Source organism: Struthio camelus, chromosome Z (assembly GCF_040807025.1).
Source record: "Struthio camelus isolate bStrCam1 chromosome Z, bStrCam1.hap1, whole genome shotgun sequence".
NCBI lineage: Eukaryota > Metazoa > Chordata > Aves > Struthioniformes > Struthionidae > Struthio > Struthio camelus.
The window spans coordinates 18,200,361-18,220,157 of NC_090982.1; the positions used below are offsets into that span (position 1 = coordinate 18,200,361).

The 19,797-nt window shown below is 40.8% G+C and overlaps 1 protein-coding gene across 8 annotated transcripts in view; it reads right to left on the bottom strand.

Moving 5' to 3' along the window:
* Positions 1-695: 695 nt before the first annotated feature.
* Positions 696-19,797, bottom strand: part of SPATA6L (spermatogenesis associated 6 like) — a 29,954-nt gene continuing 10,852 nt past the window's right edge. For 5 of the 8 annotated variants that reach the window (XM_068926568.1, XM_068926569.1, XM_068926565.1 and 2 more), the window contains 8 exons: positions 19,305-19,382; positions 17,924-18,193; positions 14,358-14,466; positions 13,447-13,490; positions 10,596-10,789; positions 8,939-9,032; positions 6,348-6,464; positions 697-4,196 (listed from right to left, as the gene is read on the bottom strand). In XM_068926568.1, coding sequence (XP_068782669.1) covers positions 6,366-6,464; positions 8,939-9,032; positions 10,596-10,789; positions 13,447-13,490; positions 14,358-14,466; positions 17,924-18,193; positions 19,305-19,382 — 888 coding nt within the window. In that variant the 3' untranslated portion in view covers positions 697-4,196; positions 6,348-6,365. Of the gene's footprint in view, positions 4,197-6,347; positions 6,465-8,938; positions 9,033-10,595; positions 10,790-13,446; positions 13,491-14,357; positions 14,467-17,923; positions 18,194-19,304; positions 19,383-19,797 lie in introns of all 8 variants that reach the window. The other 3 variants (XM_068926566.1, XM_009672600.2, XM_068926567.1) reach the window with 1 other exon arrangement.

The window sequence follows — 19,797 nt, forward strand, 5'->3', positions numbered from 1 at the left end:
GCTGAGGCCGCACCTGGAGTCCTGTGTCCAGTGCGGGGCCCCCCACTACAAGAGAGACATGGAGCTTCTGCAGCGAGCCCAGCAAAGGGTCGCTAAGACAATGAAGGGCCTGGAGCATCCCCGCTATGAAGAAAGGCTGCGAGAGCTGGGCCTGTTCAGCCTGGAGAAGAGAAGACCGAGGGGGGGATCTCATCAATGTATACAAATATCTGAAGGGAGGGCGTCAAGAGGATGGGGCCAGACTCTTCTCCGTGGCGCCCAGCGATAGGACAAGAGGCAACAGGCACAAAGTGAAACACGGAAAGGCCCATCTGAACGTGAGGAAAAACTTCTTTCCTGTGAGGGTGACGGAGCACTGGAACAGGTTGCCTAGAGAGCTGGTGGAGTCTCCTTCCCTGGAGATATTCCAAACCTGCCTGGGCGTGATTGTGTGCAATGTGCTCTAGAGGACCCTGCTTGAGCAGGGGGCTTGGACTAGATGATCTCCAGAGGTCCCTTCCAACCTCAACCATTCTGTGATCCTGTGAGTCTGTAACTGTAACTATGGACAGATCAATCAGGACTTCTCTCTTTCCAAAAGGAGATGAAGATATTCATCAGCCAGAACAGCATGCTAAACACCAGGCTGCTCAGTCCTCACACATTATCAGACTCGTATTTAAGTCTGGCACATTTGAGAATGGAAGATGTAAACAACCAAGAATACTGGTACTCAAATCAAGGGGCCAATTTCACTCAGAACAAAGTTAAAAGGCTGTATATAACTTAATTTCCATTGCAATATTTCCATAAATCGCCTTTTAACAACACAAATAATTTGAAAAGCAGATCGGACAAAGAGCAGTATTCCCCACGCTTGCAGAAACAAAGTTGCTAATGTGGATAATTAGCATATTAACTCAAAGACAGTCTTTTAAGGGAGACAGCACTTTTCCTAGAACACTGCATACAAGACTAGTTTTCTTCAGCTTGCTTTCTCAGAAACAAAACAAGACAAAACAAAACGATATAAACAGTGGTGATACCAGCTCTCATCTTCCTCACAGTACTAAAAGCAAGGAGTAATATAGTTTGTGGAGGAGTAGCTAAAAAACAGTCAACAGATTTTACTAATTTGATTCCTACAGCTGAATCCTCCCAGCAAGACCATGGCTTTCTTTAACTGGCATCATGTAGTGGAGATAAGACAAGAAGAGGTAGCAATGATGGATGTTGCAGAAAGTTAATCTATCTCAAACAGTGATCAGACAACATTTCCTGGCTCACTGGGACACATCTGCTAGACTACCTTGCCCAAACCCAGCCAGTCCTTCTGACTTAGAAACTGCAGATTAAAATCAGAAAGTATAAAATACATTCTGCCTATTCTGGAGAACCAACTTCTGGAGAAGTTCAGTAGCAACACAGCAGAAAACATGATTTATTCAAAATTCTTCCTATTTTTGAATAAAGCTGGTATAGCCATGCAGCTGTATCTAAAGAACAGCTGAGGAAACCAGCTTCATCCACCATTTCCAACTTGTTTCTTCCTGCATGCAGAAAGCTAAATTACGCAACAGCGCCACTGCTTATCTCTGAGATGTTATAAGATACAAGAACAATACCTGGACTGCTTGCAAATTAGATATGATCTGATAATTGTAGCTTCCCTGACCTATCTCATATTTCTCCTGGCGGAAGACTGACATTTCTACTCACAAAAATAATATGAAAACAGCCTAGTGCTTTAATAAAGTGGTTAGACTGTGGCTATTACTAGTAGCAGCTGCTGTAACCAATTCATTCCATAAAAATCAAACCATTATTCCAACAGATGATGATTTCTTGAACATTTATTTCAATTTCTGTAAAACATTTAATGGACAGCTGGCCTATCTAAAAATACCTTCTTCGTATATGATAGTCTAAACAAAGTAAATTCCGATGCCCTTGGACGATGAGCACTCCGCTACTTCAGTGATCTATAAAACACATTTGGGAGGCTCTGATGTTTTATTTTTAATTATTGCAATCTTGACATTGCATACATGAGGACTGTATAACAGAAAAACTGATCTGCAAACCCTTATTTGCATAAGGAAGGGAGGAAATAACTTATTATTGAGGAAGAGCTAATGCAACTTGGACTGACACTGAAATATCTCAGTCAGTGGATCTACTGGACGGAACTCCATTAGAACTCCAGGGTAAGTTTTCCAAGAGAAAAGAAATCAATGAAAGTAAACTAAAAAATATGGGAAAAAAGCTGTGTTTTTTGTTTGTTTGCTTGTTTGTTTTTTACAAATTGTAACCAGGGAACGTGGGCATTGTCTTTTCTCAGAATAAGACTACCCTAGCATCTCTCCCAAGAAAAACAATAATTCATGCTCATCTGTGTATGGGAGTGACTCTTAGAAGAATATTGCTGATTTATTCCTTATTCACTTCCATGTAAGCAGAAGGTAGCACGGCAGATTCTTTTTGAGATTAACGAGAAATTGCAAAGGCACTCTACCATGCTTTTTACCTTTGCTTTTTTTTTTTTTTTTGTAGTTACATTATAGCAGTCTCCCTTCACTTCCTCCTGGCTTAGCTAGACTCAAAGAATTTAATTGTGCTAATAAAATCAGTAAAGTAAGTTCATATATGTGTTACAGTAGTCAAACAGTCTGTACTCAAGCTCTAAGACTGCAGAAATAAAGTTGTCATTACATCTATATACTGTGGGCATGTGTACAGACTGCAAAACAGGCACAGCTCTGAAAAAGACTTTTTCCTTGTAATGAACTCCCTGAAGAAGCTCAGAGGCTTTTGAACCAAAAAAGGCAAGTTTTATCTGAAAAGAAATTAAACTAATTATCTTTTTCAGATTTGGAAAATTCAGAATGACTAGGCAGAACCGAATAGAAATGAAGATAACTTATAAACAGCCCTCCCCTTGAACACTTTGTCCTTCCAGGAAAAGTCCTTGCTTGCCTCTTGATTTCCGTCAATTGAATGACTGCGGTGCAGCACTTGCAGGTCCACAGGAAGTTTCTTTCCATCACCATAGAGCTCTGTCTGGTCCTCTGCTTTCTGATCCTATCAAAAGTCTTTCGTTGTACCCTAGGCTCGCAGCTCCTTGCTGTGATGCTCCCCAATCTTTTTAAAGGAACATAACCAAGAAGAGTGTCTCCACGAAGCAGCTTGGTGGCTCCCTGCCTAGAAAACTTTCACCTAGACTAGAACACCACCACACAGAAAGATCTGAGCTGAGATCTGAAAACACTGTAGCTATGTCAGCACAGTAACATGGTCACCAGTTGTACTGCTTCTGTGTCTAGTGTTAGCCTACGCAGCAGCAGCAGCTTGAATGTTTCTCAGCTGTTCTGCTGAACCTCTATTTCAGCATGGAACCCACCACCTCTTGCAGAATACACTGGTGTGTCCAAATCAACAGGTACCTCTCACTACAAAAAGCTGGACTTTGCTAGACCAAGACCCTGGCAGAGCTAGTACTGGTTTCTATGCTTTCAGCATGAGTTTCCCCTCCAAAGCCCAAGGGCTTTCTTTCCAGGGTCTGCATATGGCATATGTTTGTGTATATTTTCTTTGGGGCAAGCCCTTGTTACTGTGAAAAATCATTTTCATGTAACACCATAATTGGTGCTTTCCCAGAAAATTTTACATTTAATTAAATTAAAAAGGACAAGATTTTATTAAATCATTTAAAATAAATTCCTGTATATTTCCCAATTGTTCAAAATATTTTATTAAAGGGGCTGTTTCAAGTATATGTATTAAAGATTCATTTCAGCTAGTTTTTTTCAAGACGGAGAAATGTATGACAGTAATTAAGCAAGTAAACGGCCTTTTCTATTTTTATGAACATACATTGAGAAATGTAACCCTTTCAGATCACCATTTCCAGCGCTGTAAATTTTTAGCGGTAATTCTAAGTGCAAAACCCAGAGAAAGTAGGGACCGGAGACAAGACTCAAAGACCTGCCTTCGCATTACTATTAAGCTAGTAAGTTCACACATCTGTGAGAATTATATTTGAGCCTACAGGTAATCATTTAATCAGACATTCGTATCCAGCATCAGACAGCACAGAAGTCTTACTTTGAGAAAGAGGTATAATACAATAGCAAAAAAACCAAACCACTGCTCAGCTGGAATAGAGGCATCAGTCTCAGCGTGTTCTTCAGATCAGTATCCAGGAGTCACTGAGCCACCTACAGAAACAAGAATAACTTTACTGCCCAAGAACAAGAGTATCTGCAAGAGTGCTTTATTAGCAACACTTCTGAACTCTGATCTCCGAGAAAACTGCATTTAATAATAACCTTTAAGAAATACATTTTTCATTAAGTTTTAGGACTCCAGCATAGATCATCTCCATGTGTTTTTTTAGAGTTATCAGAGACCATGCAACAAAATAAAGGAAGAGAACTGATCCTGTGGCCTTAGTAAAAGGACATTCCCACTGAGTTTTAAACAAGTCTCACATAAGTGAGGACCCTATGATATAGCTCACTGTTTCTTCATACTCTGTGTTACCCCGTGTGAACCATCTCAACCTGATCATGCAGAGAGGTTCCAGTGGCTTAGGACACAGTCGAGACTCTTTATTTCCAAGAGAAGCCATGTGACGAACTGGTCATATGGCAAGCACATTACTTATATCATCACACTATTCAGGACACCACTTAAGCAACTGGGTAAGTAAATGGTCAAGACTTTACTATCTTTCTGCAGATCCCCTTTGTACCCTGGACCACAGAGCCTTGTAAGGGCAATTCAAGAGGTAATGGCTGGCAGAAAACCATTGGTCAGCTTTCACTGGAGCCCTGTAGGGTAAAGAGGGCCTTAAGGCCAGTAGCTTTTAGATGTTTCACATTTTTATGAAACAGAGATCATACAGTTGTAGCCTCCAAGATTCTCCAGCCCCTTTTGCATAAACATGACCATTAGTTTGAATTGTAGTGGAATTCAAACCACTAACAAACTGTTAGATAAAGACTAGATGTATGCCCTACCTCTATGGCACAGTCAGATGCAGAAAAAGGAGGAATTCCTTTCACCTGCAATTTGCCTGGGCTGCAGAGGGGTGAGGAGAGATAATAGGAGCAACTGAAGATAGTAGTGAAAAACCCTGGGACACGGAAACTTCTGGGCAGTATTAAATGAAATAACATACAACACTCCTCTCTCTTTTCTTCCTTCCTGCTCTTTAGCTTTTGTAAAGCTGGCCAACTCAGCCCTCTTTTTGCACTTTTCACGGTCTGACTTCCTGAATTAATCCATACCACGCTTAGAAGAGTCCCCAGCATTCACTAGGAATTTGCCCGGCATTTCCACTCATTAAAGCAGTGCTATATTCTTTTTTCTGTTGGGAAATTTCCATGGGAATGATGGACAGCTGCCTCAAAAGTGACAGCCCATAAACAAGCACAAAATATTAAATAATACTGAGAACATAAAAAGGAACAAAATCTGCCCTCAATTTTTTTGTATTTTGAACAGGAAATTTTAAAAATAACACTCTGAAATAAGAGTTTGGAACAGAGCTCCTAAAATGTTTAGGGATGAAACGTATTATAAAAAAAGTAAGATCATTTTAGTTGGAGGCAGCAACCAGCTGACAGTTCCTAAAAAGTTTAAGAATGTTCCAGTAGCTGTCAGCTGTCTTGACCTTTTATGTTCCTCACAACTTGATGAATATCTTAAATGTTACCATCATCATATACATCACGGATGTGTTTTAAAAATAAGAAAAGCTAGATCCTTTCATCAGTGTAATGTGATCTCGGGCTGTCAGCCACTCTTATTATTCATTCCTATTGGATTATACAGCCTTTGAATCACTTTACGAACATAAAATACTACATATGCTGCTCCTAAAGACTACCAACTAGCTCACAGTTTGTCAAGCTGTTGACAAGAAATGTTACTCACTATATAATGTTTTACAGTACTGAACTGTACAATTTTATTTTTAGTTCTGTTTCACTATGACTCTTCCACTGAAGACCCTTTAAAGGAGAGCAAGAAAGATGGTTGAGGCCAGATTTTTCTCCATAGTGATTTGCGATAGGATGAGAGGCAACGGGCACAAACTGAAACACAGGAAAGTCCATCTGAACGAAGGGAAGAACTTCTTTACTGTGAGGGTGACTAAGCAACTCGAGGTTGTGGAGTCTTCTTCCTTGGAAGATATTCAAAAGCTGTCCGGACACAGTCCTCAGCAACATGCTCTAAGTGATCCTGCTGGAGCAGGGGGGTTGGACTAGAAGTCCCTTCCAACCTAAACCATTCTGTGATTTTGTAATCTTTGATCTGGAATAAACTTAGAATATCAAAAGAAAAAGACTTATGCTGCTTACCTTTCTGATAATAACTACTTAGCAATACCTTCGTTCCCCTGAGTCATTAGGCAGGGAATTTCTCAAAGCGACAGACCTTCTTTCAAGGACATCATCAATTTCATTCTCAGTAAGTCCCTATAAAAAGTACCTCAAGTTAACTGTAATGCCTGAGAAGAACTGATAAAAGTATCTTATCCAAAGTAAACCTTTTACTTCTTTCCAAAAGAGTTAAACCAGTTCAGGGCAACAGACATTGTCTGCTGTCTTTTCAGCAGCTGGAATGCGTTAAGTCTTAAAATTCATTTAAGAATAGTGTAAGTAATGCCAAAAGAAAAGAAATTCACTGGAACCCTATCCCCATTTAAAGGCTGTGACAAAAAGTATCTAATAAACAATAAACTAGACTAAAAAACAAGCTACACTGAAAATAATGGGACTCTTCATTATTACAAAATTTTTTATGATCCAAAAAGTGTTTTAAGTACTCAAGTAAGTTGAAGTCTACATTCAAAAGGGCAGCTAACAGTCTGAAGACAGTGGACAATATGGAAACATACTCCCATGTGTTCTTCATACGTGAAAAAGCAAATTTTCAAGCTCAAATTCATGCCTATATAAACGACACTGAAGTAGACAGAGCTAAAGAAAATATTAATTTCCTTACAGTGAATGTGGAAAATGGACTTACTAATGAGAAAATATTGGTGCTGGTAGACAAAAAAGATATTTGATTTCAATAAAAACATTGACTTTCAGTGTTTACGGTGAGATACACTGGGAAGACAAGAAAACAGCAACCGCTATCAGTGCTAATGGTCAGACAAACAATTGCTTCGTCGGATGCAAAGGAGAGTTATTCTGCATCTTCTGTAGGTGGCGTTTTCTAATAGCAGGTTGGCAGTTTTTGTTGCTGTCCCTCTTGCGTTTCGGAGTTGAGAGTGAAAACGAACTCTTACTCTCTTTAAGAGGATTGGCACACAGTGTTGCTAAGTGGAAAACTAGGGCTTCCAGTTGAGAATGGAAGCAAAATGCCTATGACAGCAAGCGTAGCATGTTACAGAAAATGCTTCTTCCCTGCTGCTGTGGCTGAAGTAACTGTTGCGCAGCTTTCCACCTCCTCTCAGCCTCAAATTCTTGCTAAACAAGCTCATGATTGGATATTGAATTTTCCCACTGCTGCACCTCAAGAGGTAAACAGATTAACAAATGCCGCTCCAGGTGCTGAAACAAAAAGCAGTGGGAAATATCACTTGAGAGCCTGTTTCTTGACTGTGTAACTTTCCCCCAGTTGAAGCATCTGACCCTATCTCTCTTCAAATGCTTTTAACTTGTAACTAGGCGGGGAGCTGGGAGCCACATGCCTATGTAGCAATTGCCAGATGTATTAAATAAATAGTTTGTAGGCCTGGAAAGTCAAAGGAAACAGTAATGAACATTTCTGAATCTTGCACTGGGCTAGCAGCACTGATTAATTCATCCTCTTTCATGTGTTTGCCTTCTTTCTTTCCTCTAGAGTGGTTCCTTCAGGTTAGTGCAAGGCTAATGGAGGTTGCAGATGTCTGCATGATTCCAAACCAAGAGCAGATGCTACCAATTAGCAAAACAATTGCAAATTATCTCAGAGGAATGAAGGGCCTAATCCTGAAAGCCTGACTCATGCAAGAGCCTGTATCTTGTAACTCCTACAGGGTTATCAATCACAACGTTGTTTTGTTTAGGCTGCTTTACAATCGGAAAGGCCCCTTCTGTTGCTTGAGGCAGGCCATTCCCATCCATATCCTTGGTAGAAGAGGGAGGGAGCATCAGTGATCTAGATTTATAGCCCCTTCCCTTGAGCGTGAAATAAATATCTTAGGCTTAGATTTGTCACTGAATCAAAAATCGATGACAGAGTGAAAAAGCCTTGGGTATGCCCATGTTGGAGCAGCAGGGGTGTTGTGGCAGCCGTTTTGGAAGACAGGGGCCAAGAGAGACACATGGTTTGTAAGGACAGGAAATGTCTAGATGGACCAACTCTTATTACCTTAGCTGGAAAAAGAGAGCAAGAAGAGCGCAGTTACCGTCATTCACCAGTTCTTTTGTCAGTAACAATATCTAGCAGGCTCACACAGAAACAGCTGCTGAGTCGCTCATTTTTGAGGTCCCAAATGCCATTCAAAATTAACCACAGCGGGATTAGTCTAAAAGGCTTTTGTGCTTCAGTAGCTATCTTCTTCGTTTCAGAAGCCCTTTGCAGTTGCTAGTTCCTTCTTCCAATTTACTACGGTGTGGCAATCTACAAACTGTTTTGTTTTTCGTTCTAAATTGCGTTCACGTGCTCATCCCTTTCCTTCTAATTGCCACAGGCACCATGCTGTGCTCATTCACGAGCGGCAATCCAAGACTTCCCTTCTGACCTCTTGTCTGTGGCGCTCAGTAGCAAGGGAGCGAGCACTCCTTAGCCCAGACTTGGCCAGACCGTGTGAGGTAAATAATTGGCTACCCAAAACTAAACTGGCAGATTTATGGGCCAGGGCAGACCGCTAGACGGATGGGCCCAAATCCTAGCATGCTAGGAGACACCGTCACATCATCGCCAGTGGCTCTTGAACTGTCATACTAATACTCACAGAGGAAAGCCGCTGCCTGGCCTGGGCTGAGGTGAGGAGACTCCGCACCCGCTCATTGATTTTCTCCCAGCTGAAATCCACACCGGAATACAACCTACCAAAAGAGATCAAACAGTTCCCCTCTGGTGTGAGAACGTTTCCTCTTCTTTGTGTGCGCTACATCTGATGCCTCACGTGTCATACCCTTTCCATACCAAATGGTGATGATCCCTTCATCCCCTCAGATCAAGTCACTGAATAGGGACACCTGCAAACAAATTTGGCTTTGTCCCTTTCCTCCTTCAAGCTACTTCTTTCTTCCCACCATTTCCTTTAGGCTTCGTACGCCCAGTGCCTTCATACGCCCTAGCATAATCCTCCTTCACTACCATCAGTGATTATAGATGAATTTTCTTCAGTTTTATGAAGAAAGAGCAAACAACAAACCCCATTTCTGACTGCTGCGTCCCCTGTAAAGTGCAGAGCTCTTCCATGCCTTTGAAAACCACCCGGGTGAGAAAAGAGCTGAAAATCTGCAGTGCAAAGTGTGGCTATCTACAAACTGCTCTGACCTCCAACCTGCTTGTTCTGCAATGCAGGGCCAGGAGACACTGGAAAAATTATTTGTCTTGCGATTTTGGACAACAGGCTTCCCCATCCAAACCTTTGCCAAAATGAAGGCACAGTAAAACTCTCTGTTGTACAAAGCAGCAACACTGCAAGAGATTCAAACGGGTGCAGGTCCTGCAGCGCTTTTTCACACGGCGTGCCCCCGGGTGAGATCGCTTTTGGTGTTGTTTATGGGGCCTGCCTCAAACTTGACCTGCCTACACGGCTGCTTTTTCTTGCCTGGGAGTGGGAGTAATTTTAGTATCAGACAAACTTCATCTGAGTCATGAAAGTTTCATGGAGGTAGATGGCAGGTGCTGACCTAGAAGGGACAGAATACTGTTGTACAAAGGCAGCAGGAATACTGTTATCTACATATGCAACAGTGAAAAGCGCTCACCCAGTAACACTGTTAGTGGATGGGTACTTAATAACCCAAGTCCCCGTTCAGAGGAATTGGTGTAAGCTTGCATCCCGCAGCATCCCACTGCACACTGAACTCCAAACACGCAATGAAGAAACAGGAAAGTTGAGTTGCCCTAATTACATGAGAAGAAGGTGATTCTGTGCAGAAGTGGAAGTCTACCTACTTTTCCTCCCCAAAGCTGAAGGCCAGTCATGTCTTTTTACTTGATTGCTCAGAGTGAGTCTTTGTGTCTGTGTGTGACTCGAGAGCTTGGGCCAAAGCAGAGCACAGGACAGATGCTACACATTCCTGTGTTGGGAGCTGGGGAATCCCCCTCCCAACACCTAGCTCGTACTTGCTAAGAAACTAATCTTGACCCTATATGCTCATCCCACAAAAACTTCCTTATCTGAGCTAGCACGCATGAACAGAAGGCATCGCGTGCTTCCCACACAAATTGATGGGAAGGGTAGTCCAGCTCAGGCAGAGGTGCAATGTAATCACTTCCTGACTAACTGCCACAATTTTTCTACTCACATTTTTCTGAGAATCATAAATTCAATTTGCTGAAGAAGACAGAATGTGAATTTTTCTGGTCATTCAACTTGTGCTTTCCCAGCGCAATGCTGTTAAAGTAACTGACTTTGATTATGAATTAGTAACCTGTATTGAAGAGGAGAAGGACTTTGAACAGGACGCAGTGACTTCTGGTGTTGGGAGGTAGCAGATGAAGCTGCATGGTGAAAAGCTGAATGCCTCCAACTGGAAGAACACTGTGGGTAACTGAAAAGTTCATCTGTTTCAAGAGATGATGAATCATGTTCAGAAGTAGCCTGTTCAGCTGGTTCCCTGATAATCTGGGGAATAAGAAAGCAAATTTCAATAGCTAGAATTGAAATTTAATTGAAATTTAACATAGGAAAAGAGGGAGAGAAAGAGACTGAGGAGAGAAAGGAACGTAGACGTCATCATCCATTTTACGGAAATGAAGAATAAGGGAAATATCAGGTTTAAGCTAAAAATTCATAATGCCAGACTTACAAAACTTAGGCAGACCTACTGTTGGGCACATGAAATGAAAGCCCTTAATAGTGTGACCATATTTACAAAAATTATCCGAATCCTTCATGCTGAGGAGTGGCTGACAAAACCTAATCGAACTCTTTATTTTAGCTGGGAATCATCTAATTTGTAAAGGGGTAAAAAGCTACAGGAGAGACGAACAAGCTGCTCTTGTCATCATGTATGAAAGCTTTATTTTGCTGCATTAGGCTAATAAGCAGCCCTCTCAAATAGTCAGGCTGACCCTAGAAATGGGAGGGAGTCAATAAAGATGTATCACACAGAAGGGCCTTGAGAGGAGTCTTTACAAAACCTGCACTTTCATGTTTGTCAGATGGGAGTTCAAGCAGATTGTGACTAAACAGTGAAAAATAAACATATTAGCAGCCCACTCAGTGATGAAATCAGTTTGGATCAGTGGATTGAAGGGAGATATTCAAAGAGTGATCTCACCGTAGGATATCAGACATCATTAGTAGCATAACTGAGAGGAACACAGCAACATTAAATAAGGTCTGAAAAAGTGTCTCCCATAACTACTTTTGTACATCTGCCTTTCATCACACATACATATCTGTTCTTCAAGGACCCTTTAGTCAGAGAGAGACAGTAGTTCTAGACATGAAGTAGTGTCTAGAACAGCTGATGAGATGTGATACGCTTCCCTTCAAAATTAATCCGTCTCCTTTGACGATATTTACAGCAGTTATGATGTCAAATGCCTTTCATCTTACCTAACACTGGCCATCTACAAGTTTGGCATCCAGTTCTGACTAGTCATCATCTTTAGTCAACTAAAGGAGTTCAGAACTGCTAAGATATGATACACCCCAGTTACCTTGGATGATGATTTTATAAGAGAATGAATCATCAGCTTTCCACTGCATATTGAAAGAGCTCAGACGACTAGCTTAGACTAGATGTCAAAACTTTTTTGGATGCAGTTAGCTTAGATGATTCCTACTTCACTGTTGTCCATTAGATGTTCTTCGTGACACGACTGCTGATCCCAATTCATTCATTAATGAACAGACTTTGAAACTAGGTGAAATACCATTATATCTGGCTCTGCCAGTCCCTTGCTACAAATGCTAGGGTGTGACTGAACGTAGAGGATAGTCAGTGAACGATGGGCAGAGAGAATGGCTAAGAATAACGGACATGAAGATATGAAGAATAAACAACCTTTTCTGCCACAAGTTTGGCATTTTGGTTGGGCATTACTCAACAAAGATGAACAGTACAGGAAACCTTCCAACAAAGGGCTGTACCTGCAGATGTAGAGCAATGGCTCCATCTGTCTTCTTTCTCCTGTACCTTTCATCAGGACTGTATGCTCCTTAAATACTTTAAATTTGGTTTAGTACTGATGAAGAACAAACATTTTCTTTGTATTACAGTATCAGTCAGAAGGCAAACTTCCCAAATCTGTCCTTTCAATGCGTCCCAATTCATTTCAGCAGAGATCAGAGTCAGGTGAGACAATTCTATCTCTGATCATTTTTTGGTATTTACTGATATTGCTGGGGAGGAAGCGAGTCAAAGCTCAGGCAGAGATTTTTATAAGAATCTTTATACAAACAGTGGTTGCTCTCCATTTTCATAGAGTCCTCTCCAAATAGCTGAGAGATACTACTTTCAGCTACTGCTAATGTAAGGTAGATTTGAAATGATGACTAAGAGGGAAGCAACCATTTATCATACTGCTATAATGATCTGTCCTCACTACAGCTTCTCTGTAGAAAACTTCTGTATATTTCTCACAGCTACAACCTCTGGGGTATAGTTGTAGTTTAATCAGATGTATTAATGCAACATATGACAAAATGCTGAACTAGTTTCAAGGTAATTCATGTTTTAGTTTGCTAGCAGTGACTTTCATTAGCAGCTGTGCAGGGAATCCTGGACCAGAGGTTGCATTTGCACAAGGAACTCCCATTCAGGGCCATATTACATTAGTTTTGCTGCTGTTCATGGTCAAATAAGTTAGGCTAGCACAGATATGTCTTTATTTGATATACCTCTGAGTGAATGCAGGCATTGGCAAAAAGCCCTTTGTTCTTCTCTATTTTGACCTAGTCCTAAACCACTAATAAGTTAGACTTCTCTACAGGTTTTACTAAAATTTGGGCTGTAGATGTCCAGTACAGTTGGGAAGGGAAACTTTCACATAGACTAGTCCTATAATTTTTGCAAAATAAAGGATTTTTGGTGAAAATAATGTGAATTTAAGTTTTTTTAATATATGTAAGATTGCATAATTCTACAGGGCTTCCATTTTCCCAGAGTCAAATTATGATATCTTTCACATTTCCTCCATGACAAATAATTAGCCTTACCCATTACCATCTTCTGAACCATCAAATCTCCTCATGGAATTCTTTCTTTAGAATACATAGACTAAGCTAGTAACAGAAGAGATGGAATTCTCCACTTGTTATTTTAAAATTACCTTAACTGAGGTATTTGATGTTTCACAGTTATCAAAAGTTAAAGCTAAAAAAAAAAAAAAAAAAAAATTTCAGTGATATTACTAGCAATTAATTTTACATTGGTACTTTGACTTTCAGTACATTAGCACTGAAGTAAAAATGAAATTACATAAAATGTTTCTTACAAGGATGCTCTTTATCAATTTCAATTACATTATGTACCTGTATTACAGCATTTTGATTTGGAGAAACTACCCCAGCTACACTACACCTCCATTAGGTAATACCTCTTAACATTCTGGGTACTCTAAAGAAATACAGATGCGTAAGAAGGATATCTTTGTACCAAGTTACTTTCCAGAAGAGAAATACACAGATTTTCTTGCACTGTATGGCTCTATTGCCATTCCCAATATGCAGATTAGATTATGACTATTTCGCATATGACAAGGGGCAGAACAGATGATGCCTAAAAATTGATAACTTCATACTGACAAAGGTATTCATCCAAAGCCCCTTAAATATTGCTATTCATGTGAATGGACTTTGGATGAGGACCTTTAAAGAACTCCTTACTGAAGCAACATATAGCTGAAGAAAGCAAAACAAAGTCAGACAGTGAAGAACAAAGATATCAAGATCCCTTTTCCTGAACTGAATTCAAGATCAATTTTCTTTACAGGGGTATACTACTCAGCAAGGGAGAAATCACTTCCTGGAACTTCTTTCTATTTGGCCTACGTTCTACCACCTTTTTCAGGTTTTGCCACCTGTTCATCCTGAGCAGCACTTCCTTTTGTGATCAGTTCTTCTGAACTACAAACAGCAAAATTGGACATGTATTTTGTAAAAAGTTTTCTTTGAGATACATGGTAATATCAATGGCAGTATTAGCAACATCTCATTATTGCCGATATCAAATTATAGGTACCTCGTTTCACATGAAATTTAAGAGAATCTCTTCCTGATCTTGCACTTTTCTTCACATTACAGTAAGACAACGGTGCGGTTACTTCACTGAATGATTTGGAACTGTCCACCTAAAAATGAAGAAATAATAGAAGATGCACTTCTTAACCTATAAAAACTAAGCCTAAGGACACACATGTCCAGCCTTTACTGAAAATAATAAACTCGTTCTTCCTCCCTCTTCTATTCTCTTTTTTCCCTTAAAAGTGCAAAAACACACACCAGTGGAGAAATGCGCATAGCCACAATGCAAGCATTTTTGCAAAATAACCTCCTCTGAAAACATAGTTTGCTCTGTTTTTTGATTTAATTTCAAAATTAGAGACTTCCCACAGAACAGAAAGTTCCAGGACAAAACGTACAGCAAGAAACATACACAAGTTGTAGGAACATAAAGCGGTAAATTATTTCTGGAAATTAGAAACTTTCTACTCTTCATCTCTTGCACTGGTCCTCAGCTATCTGCAGGACCAATAATTCCAAAAGATGATGTCTTCTTTTGTAAGTTAGAGCTGCTGCTTATTGTGAAAGGCAGATTCTTCCTCAGAGAAGCTTGTCCTAGGCTTGCAAATCCTGCTGACTTCATTCCTACCAATAGGGTTCTTTCATTTCGCCACTCCAATAACTGGTTAGATCAATAGACAGATAGCCCTCTAACGCCACACTGACTGGTCTTGCTGCCAGTCACTGCATTTTCTCTACTTTCCACGCTAAAATGTAAACACCCCCAAATGACTGGTAGTGTTTCCTTGACTGCACAGCAGTTTAATGCCAGATGCAGGCTAGAGCTTTTGGAAACTGAAATGAGAACAGTACATAACAGCATGTTATATAAGAAGCTGCGCAGAAGGAACCTGCGCTTGTCAGCATGGATGACTAGGGAACTTCTGACTGAGTTTAAACATGAAAACTAAGTATACAGATGGAGGAAACGAGGCTGGGAGGAGTACAGGAGACACTGCCTAAGCCTGCAAGGATGGCCTGCAAGTCAAAGCTTATCTGGAGTTAAACATAGCAAGAGATGTGAAGGGCAACATTCTGTGAATATACCACTAGTAAACTTGAGGCTAAGGAAAATATGGGCCTGCTGCTCAATGGGGAGGAGGACCATGACGAAGGACACTGAAAAGGCTGAGATACTTAATGCCTTCTCTGCCTCATTTTTCATTATAAGGTCTGCTCTCAGGCCTCTCAGGTCCCTGAGCCTATTAGCAGGCTCTAGGGAAGCAAAGCAGTACCCACAGTAGAGGAAAATACAGTTAGGGCTCGCTTAAGCACACTGGTTATTCAAAAGTAGATTGGGTCTGGATGGCATACATCTGAGGGTGCTTAGGGAACTGGTTGATGTCATTTGCACGGCAGTTCCCCGTTGTCTTTGAAAGGCCAAGGCAACTTGGGGAAGAGTCCTATAGGAAAAATGCAAACATCATACCTATCTTCAAGAAACGCAAGAAAGAGGATTCAAGGAATTACAGATCAGTCACTTAACCTCAGTCCTTGGAAAGTTTATGGAGCAAATCTTCCTAAAGGCCATGTCTAAACATACAAAGAACTAGAAGGCAATTAGGAAGAGTGAACATGGATCTACCAAGAGCAAATTGCATTTTATTACCCTGGTATCCTTCTACGATGAGATAACCCAATGGATCTTTGAGAGATCAGTAGATGCCGTTTACCTTGGCTTCAGTAAGCCTTTGGCAGGGTCTGTAGCATCCTTATGCCCAAATCGGTGCGATATGGACAGGATAAATGGGCATGTGGAAAGTTGGTTGGACCACCAGGATCAAAGGGTTGTGATCAGTGGTTCAAAGTCAACTGCTGGCCAATTACTAGAGGTGTCAATAAAGAACAAATAACGTTTAACATCTTTATTAATCACCTAGATGATGGCGCAAAGAGTACTTCCATTAAGTTCCCAGACTACACCAAATTGGGTGGAGCGTTTGATATGCCAAGAGGCCAAGGCTTCTGTTCAAAGGTATCTCAAAACACTGGGCAAACGGGCTGACAGAAATGCTATGGTGTTCAACAAAGGTAAACACAAAGTCCTGCATCACGGAATGGAATAAGGCCACGCAGCTGTCAACTAGCTCAAAAACAACTTTGTGGAAAAAACCTTGGGGTCCTGGTGGACAACCGGGCCAACAACGTACCTTTGCAGCAAAGAAGCCCAGCCACATCCTAGGCTGTATTAGTAAAACTGGAGCCAGCGGGTCAAGAGAGGTGATCCTTCCCCTTTATTTAGCACTTGTGATACCACATCCTGAGTGCTGTGTCAAGTTTCAGGCTGCCCAGTATAAGACACACATAGGCATACAAGACAGTCCAGCAGAAATACACCAGAATGATCAGGGTGCTGAAACATGTAACATACAAGAAGACCCTAAGAAGACTGGATTAATTCAGCCTTAAAGGGGAAGGTTGAAGGGAGACCTTAATGCTGTCTACAACTAACGGAAAGATGTAGGAAAGATAGAGGCAGAGTCTTCTCAGAGAAGCACAATGGAACAAGAAGCAACAGCTCAAGTTCCAGTTCAACACAAGGACTATTTTTTTCATAGGGGTGGTCAAACAGGTGCCCACAGAAACTGTGAAATCTCCATCCTCAGAAATATTCAAAAACATAACGGCCCAAGGTCCTGAGCAGCTTAATCTAACTAGACCCGCTTCGAAGAGGGGTTGGACTAGATGACCTCCAGAGGTCCATTTCAAGCTAAATGACTTTATGAATCTCATGCAAGGCCAAATTTAAGAAATGTAGCCTGCTACAGATTAAAATAAAATATTTGTGAAAAGTTTTAGATAGCTATCACGTTAGCTTGGAAGTACTGATCACCTGAGAACCTCCCTCCCTCTTTCTCAACCAAATAGCCAGGTGAATATCGTCACAATAAACTGACAGTACTTCAAAACATTCAGATGAGACACCCTAGTGGCCCAGTGTAAGGCTTGATGAAACCCAAGAAACACTTCCACTGACTTAAGTGACTAACAGAGGACTTTGATGGGTCAAAGTAGAATCAAGGGGATTGACAATCACCGTCACAGGTTGACTGGTCTGTCAATAAGCACAGTCCAGTCAACCCCAGAGTTTCAGAAGGAGGCACATGGAATCTCTCAAAAATATGAAAGTAACTGTCCACGGATATCTTACTAACTACAGAAAAGCACTAATCAGTTTCTGTCCTACAGCAAAGCGGGGAGGGAAAATTTATTATATTTTTATCTTATCTAAATGTATCTTTGAATCCTTCATTGTTAATATGTCTTTCCTTTCCTGAATGTTGTTAACTCACTGTCCTGATTCCCATTAGGTGTTACAGAGTTCAACAGGCCAATTACATACTGAACAAAAAAGAATTTCAGCTTATATTTTCCAGTTTGCTGCTACTAAATTTCTTCAGGCTTCTCTTTTTCCAAGTACCCCAAGATGGGATGAACAAAAATGGGATAGAAAAAGATGGGATAGACAAAAATTAATACTATTATTATCCTAACAAAAATTCTCCCAGCAATTTTAGGACTTACATGTCTGACTACAAATGGTGGCCTGTTCTCATTTTCTGATTTGCACTCAGCAGACTCCCGGCTCAGTCTGCACAGCTGCTGCTGGTTCTCTCTGGAAAGTTCACATAAGTGGTTTCTAGTGTTTGGAGAAGGAGCCTTTGATTTTAATGACCTTGTATGCCTTTTGTAGATCTTATCCCTTTTCATTGATGTCTTGCATTGTGTTAATGACCTGCTCCTTCGTTTGGGCGATGCAGACGCAGATCTTTGATTCCTTGTTCTGTTTTCAGCCTGGCAGACAAATTAAACGTTGCACAATATCTGAGTAAAAACAGGTACAAGTCATTTGCAACCTCCCTGCAAAGAAAACGGTAAGCTCTAACCAGAACTTAATTCAATGACCTACTGACCATGTGAGGGCAGAATTTAGATCTTTGTACATACAAACTAAAATGGAAGAATCTGTGATTCTGTCAGAACATGTTAAAGTCAAAACAAAAGGAAGTTAGCATAGACGCATACATCCCATCTCTCTCCATTTTCTCTCTGTTGTATAACTTCTGTTCTAGGGCTCAACCCTGAAATATTCTGCACTGACCTCCACTGAACCCAGAAAAGGGTTGGTATTTCCTCAATTTTCTAAGTTTGCAAATGCATTTTTTGAGAACTTTGGTTAAAATCTTGCAATCCTGACTTCTGCAGGAGCTTATTCAGGTGAACCCTGTAAGGATCTCAGGTCAACAGTCATATTATGTGAACCAAATTCAGCAGCCATTACTGAAACAGAAGAGCTTCACCTCCTGTGAGTGTTTTGTTCCAGCACAGAGGGCAGAATTCTGTCCTCATCGATAACAGATAACCTACTAGACAGATAGACACTAAAGAAAACACAGCAAGAACTGATAGCACTGTCTCAGAGGAGGACTAACTGGTTGCAGTTCAGTCTAGATCAGAGGCTGTAAGTAAAGGAGAAAAACACGTATTCACTAAGCAAAACCATGCAAAGAGAAACATGTGTAAAACCTAGACACAAACCATCATATCAAGAGATCATTATCTGCCAAAATGCTACCTTTTTTAGAAAACAAGTCAAGGTCTATTTGTTTCTGTTGGCATTCCCCGGAATGAGTTACTGTGCTGCCATGACACAATAATTAGGATATAAGAGCAATTTCAATAGCAAATGACAAACTAAGAGAGGGGTGGCTTTGGTTCACAGTCAATCAGATTTGCTATTGCTATGACACAATCTAGGACCCCTGTCATGGCCCCTGTCATATTGCCATTGCTGTGTAAGAAGACTAGATACAAAGGTGTCAAAGGATACAACGGTGCAACAAGCAGATTCTATCAAAGGCTAGTCAAATTTAACCAGGCCTGAATCCTTACTATAACTACTTACGTAATTCTTCCCTCTGCACTGAAGTGGAAGCTCTGTAATGGTTGTTCTTGTGGAAAACTCTATTTTTGGTGCTATTCCCTTAAAAATAACAGCAAGGTAAAAGTTTAAAAATATTATCATTGTCTATACATCCCCCACCCCAACATTCAGGTAGAACATTTCAAGATATTTTTTGCAACTGCAGAATCAAAAGTGACTGAAAGAGGCACTGGAACTAGAAAAGACTTGTGGCAAACTCACCAGCAAGGAACAGTTTGCAAAACGGTTTGGCTATGAAAAGCAGCAAATTGATCTCACACTGCACATCCAGCCTACTAGCACTGAGCAGGGATGCAAGAGATTCTTTTTACAGACATAAACCTTGCAAGAGGGGAAGCATGATGCACATGGGCAGCAAGATCAAAACATACACTTCAGCCACCATCACAGTCCCAGAGCATTTCCTCATAAAGCCAGGACTGCGAGGAAAGCTGAGCAGAATGCTTTGGACCAC